This window comes from Chroicocephalus ridibundus, chromosome 9 (assembly GCF_963924245.1).
Source record: "Chroicocephalus ridibundus chromosome 9, bChrRid1.1, whole genome shotgun sequence".
In the NCBI taxonomy this organism is placed as follows: Eukaryota; Metazoa; Chordata; class Aves; order Charadriiformes; family Laridae; genus Chroicocephalus; species Chroicocephalus ridibundus.
Window position 1 is genome coordinate 36961167 of NC_086292.1, and position 11396 is coordinate 36972562.

Genomic DNA, 11396 nt, shown 5'->3' on the forward strand with positions numbered 1-11396 from the left:
ACTACTTTTATGGATGCAAGCCTGGTGATAAGGTTGTCTTCATTTTCTTCTTCCTGGCATCATACAAAGTCATAGGCTCCGCAGTGTTGATGTTTCAAAAAAATAAAAAAAACACTTAAGAGCTCTATGTGTAGTGCAAGCTTCTGCCTTTCCTAGGCCAGATGTCTTTTGTCTTCATCAGGAGGAAAGCCAGAGAAGGGACCAGCAACAGTTTACTCTCCAGGATATCTTAAACTTCATAAAAAATAATATGTAGTGTTTCAAAGACTATACAGGCAATGTAGCCTCTAGTTATCATATGTTAGTAGTGTAACATAATAATAGTTCCATCAAAATAACATGGAAATCTATGTTCTGACTTAGTAGGTTGTAGAAAGGCTTAAATCAATATTGCATAAAAGCTATATGGCCAAATTCCTGCTGTTTCAGCCAGGGAACCTAGGACAAGGCACACCAAATGAAGGTCTGGCACTTTCTTTCTCTTACATGCAGAATCTCCAAATCCACTGCAAAATCACTGCTGTTGGAGGTGACCCGGGTTTTTGTGAAATATTACTCTGAAAGACAGCACGTACTTTCATGTGGTGTGCTGCCTATGAAAGAGCTGGGAAAAAGTAATCCATTGCCTTACTGAGGAATTTTTTTTTTAAAAAAAAAAACAACCTCTCAATAGGTGGACATTAAAAAATGAGAACCATGTTCTATTTTAAGATTACCTGTTCAGTTCTCAAAAGCTTATCTGTAGGACAAGAAAAGAAATGTGACTAGTCACGTGTACAGTAAAACTCAAGAAATTTCACTGAGGGGAATGCTAATAGGCATGTAACTTTTTTCTCTTGCATTATATTATATATTTTTTCAGAATTATGAAGAGCTGTTTAATGGTCTTAATAGGGGTCTGTCTCAGGAGTAACTTTTTTGGGGAAACAAAATACCAACCCAGAACACTCTTTTACTATATAGACAACTCAAATGTGAAGCAGTAATGAATGGGTGTGAGGAGACTGGTGGTAGCCAAGGTCATGGAGCTGGATGCTCTTGCGTGCAGAGGTGTGGTACTTCTTGTTTGGTTGGTTTCTTTTAAAGCACAGCTAACATCTTACACTACTTGCGTATAAGGAGCTTTTTGTTTGCACCAAAGAAATATGAAAATGCTATTGTGACAACATGTTCAGAATAAATACAGGAAAAAAAATATTTCTTCCTCCTTGGAGACTGAGCTTTAAGTGGGCTATTAAAGCAAATGAGGCTGTTGGGATCTCGGAGTAAGACTCCAGCTGGCTCTTGGAAGCCAAGCATGCGTGGCAGATGGTGGGGGCGTACAAGGTAGCCTCCTCTCCTGTGCACACTCGTGTGAATCCCAGGAATGGCAGGGGTGCTGCCCCACTGGGACAGAGCAAAAGGCTGAGTAAGTATTGCATGAGTAGTGCGAACTCTTAAATGGGATATGTTTTCAAAGACCTGTATTGCATTAGCATCATGGAGCCCTACTGATAAACGGTATCAAGCTGGGCTTGAAAAATCAGACAACCTAAGTGGGCATTGGCTACAAGGAACTCTAACTGTGCAAGCAGAACTCATTGCTTTACAAACTTAGAAGTGTGAAGACTGGTAATGAAGAGAGTAAGCTAAACACTCACGTTGGTGTCACTTTCAATATAAAAATCCAAGCTTTTCTACAATCAATGGACAAAATCAGGCCGTTACTAGGACTTTATCCCAAATACATCCCGTGAGGCGCTCTGCGTGCCCTATAAACTGCAGGGAGAATGGCCCTGGTCACTGGGATCACCCTGAACAAGGTGGTGGCTGAAATCCACACTATAACCCCTCAGCTTCTGTGCCTGCAACAGTGACTGACAGCATGACTATGGAACACCCACATACAAAGAGATACTGCACTGTACATATGGCAGAGTACAGAAAAAAGACCAAACAAAATCTAGCAAAAATGTAATTTTCAGAAGAGGGTGGGAGATACAAACAGCAAGCAATTCTTTAGAGCAGAAAAGATGATCACAACTGGTTAAGACAAAACCACCAAGTTTTCACTCTGTTCCAATTTTATTCTACTGCATAGGCATCTGCTATGTATGGTCGAAATACCAGATTTTTCTTCTCTCAGATAGTACAAAGAAGGAATAGAAAAGAGGAGAGGAGAATGATGAACATCAACTCTTGGCAGCTAGCAAGTGATAACATAAAAAGCACTTATGGCAATCTCAAAGCATAGATACTTTTAATTTATTTAAAAGAAAATCCTATTCAGAACGCAAGTAAGTTGTTGGCAGGAGCTATATTACGTTAATTTGTCTATAAATGTAATGTTTGTAACTTGGGCTTCATGCACTGCTTTAAATATTTGGATGAAAAAGTATAGCTGTTGGTGGTCTCTGTTAGTAAGTTCAGCCTAAGGGAGCTTTATGAATCTAAGGAGCTGTATGACCTGTTGCTAGTCTTATTTCATTCTCTAGATATCAAGCAAGAAAATACACAGCAAGTATCAAGAGTAAATACCCCTAATATTTAAAACTGAATTGGATTTAAGACTATGCTATAAAATCCTGTTCTGCTGGGAGACTAGACAAGATGACGCCTATTGATCTTATGAGCTCCTAACATTTTTCATCACTGCTGTATTAACAAAGCAGCTAAAATATTTCACAAAATATCTGGCACTTTTTTTTCCTGTTCTAGTTAAAATATTGTTTGGTGTTGAAACCTTTCTTTTTGGAGGGCAGTGGGGGAAGGGTGGGGTCTAGCTGGGATAAAGATGTCTAAACTAGACAGATCATGGTGAAAAGACTTTTCTCAAAGATCTTTTGTAACTTTCTATTTGGGTTTATTATGATCTCTATGACAATTTCAGACATCATTCCAATGGCGCTTACTCGTGTCTGATGCCAGTTAAATGGCTTCAGAGAAGGTGCCCGTGGCTTCCACCACGGGAAGCTGCAGGTCGAACAGGTCCCTTCTGCACCCAGCGCCTGTGGTGTGCCAGCCATGTGTGTGATACCACTGAAGCCTGCCCTGCTGATGGCAGGCTGACACGCCGGTGACGGAAGAAGAGTTAGAGACCCAGAGATGTGCAGGGGGAAAGGGGGTGGCCTTGAGCTGATGGCAGCTCTCAGCGGAGCAGCGCTGGGACGCGTGCTGTGCTGTTGGCGCAAACCTACCTCTATATATGCTGGATTTCACACAGGTTTATCATCCCCACTTACTCTTTGTGCAGGTCAGCCTTTGATTACAGCAATGGCTTGTCTTGTGTAGGACACAGGAACATGGAGATTTGGAAGTGGCACGAGACTTTTTATTTTTTTTTTTTTCCTTCTGTCTCATCTGAAAACTATGTGGGCCGCAGCAGTGAGACAGCAGCATTTTTATGGTTTTTTTGGTGACAAGTTAAGACTTGAAAACAAAAGCCCAGTGGCCCGAGGGCTCTGCTTGCCGGCCTCTGAGGGGGGGACGAACCGCTGTGGTCCTGGAGCGATAGCAAAATCACCCCGACCCAACCCAAAAAAACTTTGCAGCGTCTGGATATAAAGCACAATGCATCCGCCTCACGCCAACACTGCTAAATCAACCGGCTGTCATGTCGTGATTGAGCGCGACTCTTCGGGGCGGCTCTCTCCCCTCCTCGGGGCAGATCGAGCGCAGCCCGGGGCCGGCCCGCACCCCTCCCGCTTCCGCGGGGTGCCTCTGCCCCAGCAGCCGCCAGAGCGGCCGGTTACCGCTGGCACCGCCGGAGGGGCGAGGGGAGGCTTCCCGCATCCGCCGGTGCCTGCCCTCCCGCGGCGCCGCCGTTACCTCAGGGCTCGGCGGGACCGCCGTTAACCTCAGGGCTCGGCGCGGGCACCCCGCGGGGCCGCAGTTGCCTCAGGGCAGGCGCGGGACGGCGGCGGTCTCTCTCTCTCCCTCCCTCTCCTCAGCCCTGCCCTGGAGCCGCCTCGGAGGCAGCGAGGGGGAGGGAGATCCCTTCCTCCCCGCAACAGCCCCCCAGCCCCATCGCTTGCGGGGCTCGGCGGCGCCGGTGTCTCAGACAGCGGCCCCCCCACCCTCACCCCCCGCCCCTTACCTGCGGGTGAGACCGGCTCGCCTTCGCTGAGCTCCCCGGAGTCCGAGTCCATGCTGCAGGTACGGGCGGGGGAGAGGGAGCGAGGGGCAGCGAGGGGCGGGAGGAGTGCCCGGAGCCGGGGAGCGGGAGCCTGGAGCGAGCGGCGAGCAGAGCCTGCTGCCTCCTCCTCTCCTCCCAGCCCGGGCGCTGGGTCGGCGCCACCACATGCAGCCACCTCGCTTAGTGCCATTGGCTGCAAAGGAGGAGCGGAGACGGGCGGGCTCCGGGCGAGGGGCGGAGGGAGCGGGGGCGCGGCGGAGGAGCGGGCTCTTCCCGAGCCTGTTACACAAGTTGGTCTGGCGGCCGCCTGCTTCTCCCCGCCGGGGCCGCGGGTCCTCGGGACTGCCCGGCCCTGGTGCGGTGAGGGCCGGGCGGCCGCGGCCTCCTCGCTCCCCCGGGGGCTCCAGGCCGCTCCTGAGGCAGAACTTCAGAGGACGAAAAGGACCTAAATGACAGACAGTCATTGTCACACTGGCTGCCGTTGCTGTTACTTTGTCTTTTCCCTCTTGTGGGCGTTATCTTCGCGTTTCTTTTCACTAGCTCTCTCCCCTTAATGATAATTTTCCTAAAAAATTAGTAATTCGAACCGTGGGGGCTAACGGGGACGTGTCAGCTCTTATCAGCTATTCATGCCCAGAAGAATATCGAAGGAGGGAGTTTTGCCCCTGCCTGGTTTGCACGTTGTTTGCAGGCTCAGGGAGACAGAGCAACACTTGGTAAATGAAGGCTGTGTCAGAAGACTCTTTTGAACTCTTGAGCCTGAAAACTTTATAGCTTGAACTCTGCAGACTTTGCCTGTGTCCTGCTGGCTGCTACAGTCCTGACCCAGACCTTAATTCAGCGATTGAGGCCGCTTGTTCAGCTCGGGTGAGGTTAGGTAGATCTTTCCCTTTGCTTTTGCTCCTTTCCCTTTTTTTCTTGCTGTTACAGGCCAAAGATCACTAATTCTAGCACAGAAAAGTCCCAGGAAAGTAGTAGCAAGAATACTTTTCTAACTGGGAACAAAATGTCATCATAGACTAGGCCTCATAGGTCTGTCTGATCCATAGATGTGGCACCTCCTAGGAGCGAGCTGGTGCCTTGAACTCTTACCTGCAGATGACTGCAATCTCCAGCCAGGCGTTTATGCCTGTAGCTGTAGACCAGGTATCTCTTTCTTTGCTCTGTAACTCTCTTCCTTCCCAAACCATGCGGAACCTCACATTGCTGGAGAAAGCAGCGCCTGGACGCTGCTTTGAAGCTGCGTGTATGAAGTTATCTGTTGTCATCAGACCATGCCAAACACCCTTGACAAATGTGAAGACCTTCTCTGTTAGTGTATACAGTGACATTTTCTAAAAAAAAAAAAAAGAAAGAAAAAAGGATTCTTTATAAAATCAAAGGGCCCTGTCAGATTCTTTTCAGTGATGGCTTATCCTGTGCAATGCTGAGAACTACAATAGTAAAAACGAAGGCGAGTTTGCCTTATGTTCCAGGGTGAATCCTAGCATACTCCCCTGCCTTCAAATCGGATTAAGCCCGAAGAGATAGAAGATCTCAAACTTTCTGGCCCTGGAATGCATGCATTGGTATGTTGAATTTAGCCACAAAATTCTTCAATCTCCGGATTGAAAAGTTAAGTGTTAATTAATTTTTCATGTTGCTGTCATACCCTGGGGCTGTAGTGTTAAGTCAGTTTTGTTTTTTATTCCATGAATACAAGTTCTGACTTTTGTTTGTAATTCTTTTCATTAAATTTTAAATGACATTCCACATAGTGCTGATTATAATCCCATAAATTAGTATCATATAAGGAAAAACGTTTAAATTTAAGTGATTCTAGGATTCTATTGTGAGGAGCCAATGCAAAATCAGAATGTGGATGATGTGGGGAATCTACAAGCATCATATAAACAGTGTAGCAATAGAAAAATGCTGAGATTAAGTCACAAAAGATAATCCCAGATACCACGCCAACAACAGAACTTGAGAACTGGAAAGAGTTTAGTCTCTCTCTGTCCCTTTTGTTGTTTGCTTCTTACTAGCATAAATGCAACCTAAAAACCCCTCTCCAATAAATGTAGAACAGTTTAAGTCTAATAGGAACGGTAATTTTTTATTTGAGTGTAATTAGTTAATTTTCTGGACTATAACGGTAGTTTCTAACCTGGAAGAACTCTGGCTTTCTAATGACAATGGCTGTAATTAGGTAAGCCAAAAAAAAAAGTGTTTTTTGCAGGGACACGTGTACAGTGGAACCCTTCCTGCTCCCCCAGCGGCAAAGGGAACTGCCCGGTACAGTGTATTCTGGGTCATGTAATGAGCTGATACAAGGCAGCTGTGTATGCGCTTCCAAGGTATTCTGTTCCAAGGTATTTTTGCCCTATTTTCTGTGTGGCCTTTTTTGTCTGAGTGCATAACCTATACTATAATTGCACTTAAATGGTAAACTCTGAATAGTCAGTCTTCTCTGCTACTGATCATAGTTCAGTTGGTAAAAGGGCAGATTATTTTTCATGAAAGATGGAAGTCTTGGCACAGAATAGTTAAAACGAAAACTGAATCCAAATTATTTTAATTCTTGTCAGTTTTTTTTATCCTTCTATAACCACAATAATAAATGTTATGATGAAAATGGTGTAACTTAATCAATATTGTATTGCATCAGACTTGTGATATATACGTTGGGCATTCTCATTACTATGCTGTAATTACTTTCTATTCCACAGTAAATGCTGTTTCAAGATTACTTTCCCCCTTTATTACTGCAAACTGTAAAGCAGGTATTAAAGTTTTCAGCTGGAACAGAATGAGCATATTGTTTTGTTTCAAAACATATGGTTAGAATTCAGTTTTTTTCCTCCTTAATGGTCTCTGCCCAGCAGAGTCCAGCACTTGGTTTAACATGTGACCTGGAAAATTCCATATGCTTAGAGTTCTGAACTTCATAGTTTCCGCTCGTTACAATACTGGTGCAGAGAAAAACACAAGAGGTTTATTAACAGTGATATATATACCAGTTGAATGCATATTAAATGAAACTCCACATGAAGAAAGTTGATGTTTCCTAACTTATTTATTTTTTGCATTTAGTACAAATCGTGCAATTACATATTCATTGTTACAAGCTAAAGCTCTGTGACTGTTTCCTTTATTACTAGGGTAGATCTAGCGTGTCCAGAGAAGGGCTACAAAGCTGGTGAGGGGTCTGGAGGACAAACCTTATGAAGAATGACCGAGGTAGCTGGGGTTGTTTAGCCTGGAGAAGAGGAGGCTGAGGGGAGACCTTATCACCCTCTACAACTACCTGAAAGGAGGCTGTAGAGAGATGGGGGCTGACCTCTTCTCCCTGGTGACAAGTGATAGGACGAGGGGAAACGGGTTCAAGTTATGTCAGGGGAGGTTTAGATTAGATATTAGGAAACATTTTTTCACTGAAAGGGTTATTAAACATTGGAATAGGCTGCCCAGGGAGGTGGTGGATTCACCATCCCTGGAGGTGTTTAAAAAAAGGGTAGATGGGGCACTGAGGGACATGGTTTAGAAGTGGCTCTTGTCAGGGTAGGCTAAAGGTTGGACTCGATGATCTTAAAGGTCCCTTCCAACCTCAACAATTCTATGATTCTATCTAAAGATTGTTGGGATATTTAGAAACTGGAACATTTTTTCTTAAGGCTTAGTTAATACGTTTGCCTGCAAATCTCTACAAATATGATTTACCAGGGGAGCTGGTAACACAGCCGATTGGAACTGTCCCATGTGTTGGGTATATTCCGAGTTATATGACGCTGTCTGTAGCGGCTACATCACTGTATGGCTCCTCCATTCACATTTCAGCTGCATCTGGTCTTGATCTTCATTCCATATGGAATTTATCTGAAATCCTCCTCTGTCTACTCATTGTATCTGAGTGCTGAAGGTCTGCCTGTGAGAGCTTTTAGGATTCATGCTTTTTCACTGTTCTATCTGCAAATCATGCTTGCATGTTCACACAAATAGAATTTTATTGTATTCTAAGTACTTAAGTGGCCCAGCTACCATAGTATCTATGTCTAGTATATTTATCCTTACAGGGCTATTGTGAAATAAGGATAATAATATATCTCTCTTTCAGAGAGAGGGAAACGGGATACTGAGAAGCTGTGATTTAAAGTCGAATGTGAAGCACAGACTTTCACCTGTACCTCTTAAGCTGTACCTGAATTGTTAGGTTACCCATTTCTGCTAAATAAAAGATTGGCAAGCTGCCTGTGCTTTGCTTCTTGAGCTTTGCTCCTTCAAACTGAGCCTTCAAACCTATCCCAGGAAGCAATCTCTTTTTTCTTTCCGTTATTAAATCTAGCAGAACCCCTTCTGCACTACCATCTTTGTGTCTGACTTGTATGTATTAGACTGTAAAGACACGTGGGTAGGATTACATCTTCTTTTTGGCTCTAAATGTAAAAGTGTAGATTATTTCTTTTCTCACAAATAATTTTTTACATTATTTAAATAAGGTCTACCCTAGGATGTACTGTTTCTGATACAGTTGCCTGATACTTTGCTTCACAATTTATGATACTATATTTCGCATATCCAGGTGCCATTGCTACTGAATGTATTAAACAGAGAAGCGTCTCTCACAGACTGATATACTAATGAAATGTACTGTAGCAGATTTTAGATTTTTTTTTTTCCAATTTCTTTGTGGTGTCAGTTTTCTTCATGAAATATATATACGTGTACTTTTTGTACCTTTATTGGCAAAACATGAATAACCAATATCAAGGATCAGTAGATTCTCTGTCAACAACTTCGTCGTGCCAGGAACTTAGATTCTTACTGATGTCTGGAAGCTAGTCAGCATGCATATACGTGTATACGTTTTGCATGCATTTTTAATAGATTTTAATTGCAATAAGGCATCTATTGGTGGTCTACAAACACTCTTCATAGTTGATTTAGAATTCCAATAATGAACAAGATGTTTGCATTACTTTAATTCTTACTCATGTGCCAGTAGGTATTCAAAGATCTAGATTTTTGTAATATCTGGTTTAGGCAGTGCATGTATATCCTGTGTTGAGAGAATAAATATGGAAGAGTGCAGTATGTCCTGCCAACCCATTTTTTTTTTTTAAGTTGCTGTTAAGAGATGTAGGGCATCAGCTCTGAATACCTACCATACTATAGACATATTTTTAGCCATTGGACTTGCTGAATTGCGTTCTGTCATTTTCTGGTGTTGACTCTTCTTGAAGAAGAGTTGAGGAAGCAGTTACAGACTGAGGCTGCAGGCTGGTACTGGTGCTAACCTATGCTGTGTTGTTTTTGGAATATCAGATTTAAAGCCAGGATTGAGATTTAGCTTCAGTCACCTTGAAGAGCCTTGTAAGGTGGTCTTAAGAGATTTTAATTGAAATGAAATAAAGTAGAATAGAAAAATATTGTACTCTTGTGCAACTTACATCATGCTGAACTGCATTACTCTTGGTAGGTTATCAGAAAGGGTAGTTTTGTCAGAAATTGATATTTTCACCTGCTTAAACAGGCTGGGATTGTGGGCTGACTAGCACAGGAAAAGTTTAATAATGGTAAGCAATTGGTCTGATCCAAATTCTGTCCGCTCATACTAAGAAAGGAAGATGGAACAATAAATATTGTTTCCCTTGAGCTGTGCAACACTGAACAAGGGCAGAAACTTTTAATGAAGGAGCAGTCAAATTGGGAGGCAAGCCTGATAACATCTATGCTTACAGACACAGGAGAACAGCACACCCAGAGTAGTGCCCACTTTTTGTGGGTTTGGTTTTTTTGTGGTGGGTTTTTTTTTTTTTTCCCCCCTCAAGCAGTAACTTATCCTGTTTCCTCTTACCTTATAGAAATAAGACTCCTGTGATCATTGAATGGCATAAATGTTCGTGTCCGTTTTTTGGCCATGAGGATGATGTTACTTTTCTGTTCACTTAGAGTAGGGTCTTGCTCATAGAATAAGATTTTCTGTATTAAACTGTAATTTGAATTGTGTGGTTTTGTAGTTTTGTACTACTTCAGTGATCATAGAATCATAGGGTTGGAAGGGACCTCTGGAGATCATCTAGTCCAACCCCCCCTGCCAGAGCAGGGTCACCTAGAGAATGTGATATTTGGGTTAGTGATAGGGGTTAGTGATATTTGGGTTGTTTTTTTTTAAAGGTACTTTACTACTCTTTTGGGGTGATGATTGGTCCTGTGCTTAGAAGAATGCCGATCTTGCAACTATGTGTGCAATTTGCTGTAGATTAGCAAACTCTTGCATTCATAACCTTGCATTCTAAGCAATTAAGGAAATAAAAGCTACCTTCCCAAACTGTGAAAACACATCAGTTAATTCTGTTGGTGAAAAATTTCTTTTGAGGAAATTATTTGTGGAAATTTTGTTGGTTAGGCCATCACCCTCACTTGTTTTCATGAGCAGGGAGTTAGGCATCTCTATTTTAAAGCCCTAATAAATTAGTTACTTATTTTACTTGCAATTTTAAATTTCATTACAGGTGGGGTACTAATAACATTAAAGGATAAGACTAATTAGCTGAAACATGAATTTTGTTTCTGCTTTCTCTGTTCTGGCGTTGGGAAAATAAACTTTGAAGAATTTTACTCAAGGGAATCACTGTAAAATATAGGATAAAGCAGGGGATTGTCTTTCATTTTGTCCCCATTCTGATGCTGTAGAGAAAGTTAGGAGACAGCTGCTGGTCAAAACCATTTTCCTGTCTGCCACTGTCTTTGGAAATTATTTTGAATTCTTGTGGTGGTCACTGAAGTTATTTTAAAATACGTCACATGCCTTGCTTGCCACGTGTTGTTGAGTTATGTGCTTCATTACGAGGGTTGATTTTTCTGAAGGCTACATTTAAGCCTTTGACAATGTCTAAAATGCAAGTAAAATACAGTTAAACCAACAACAGATGCTGCTTGTTACTGAGCTGTATTTCACCAAGCTTTGAAACAGTTTTCTGCTTCTGGTGTGGAAGATGGGTCATCCTTGTTTTCATCCCTGATTTCAAATTATGTGTAGGAGGAGGATTCCACAACATGATACTCTGAGAAAGCAGAGAAAATTTTGTTGCTAGGAAACTATGGAGGACCTATACTGTACTGTCTTTCCAGAATGTTTTATAGTTAGTGTCAGTTATTTCATTAACTCTCATTCTAATCCTATTCTTTATTCAAACATCCATATTTTTTCCTATAGTCATGATGTTTGTTACACACTTATGTGTACTAGAAAATACATTCTTTCTGTGGTTATTTCTGTATTGCTTTCTTCTCTTCTTCAACA

At 42.6% G+C, this 11396-nt stretch overlaps 1 protein-coding gene across 1 annotated transcript in view; it reads right to left on the reverse strand.

Moving 5' to 3' along the window:
- TNFAIP8L3 (TNF alpha induced protein 8 like 3) overlaps positions 1-4326 on the reverse strand; it is a 49364-nt gene extending 45038 nt beyond the window's left edge. The window contains exon 1 of the mRNA XM_063347063.1: positions 4076-4326. Coding sequence (XP_063203133.1) covers positions 4076-4304 — 229 coding nt within the window. The 5' untranslated portion in view covers positions 4305-4326. The remainder of the gene's footprint in view (positions 1-4075) is intronic.
- Between the last annotated feature and the right edge of the window lie 7070 nt (positions 4327-11396).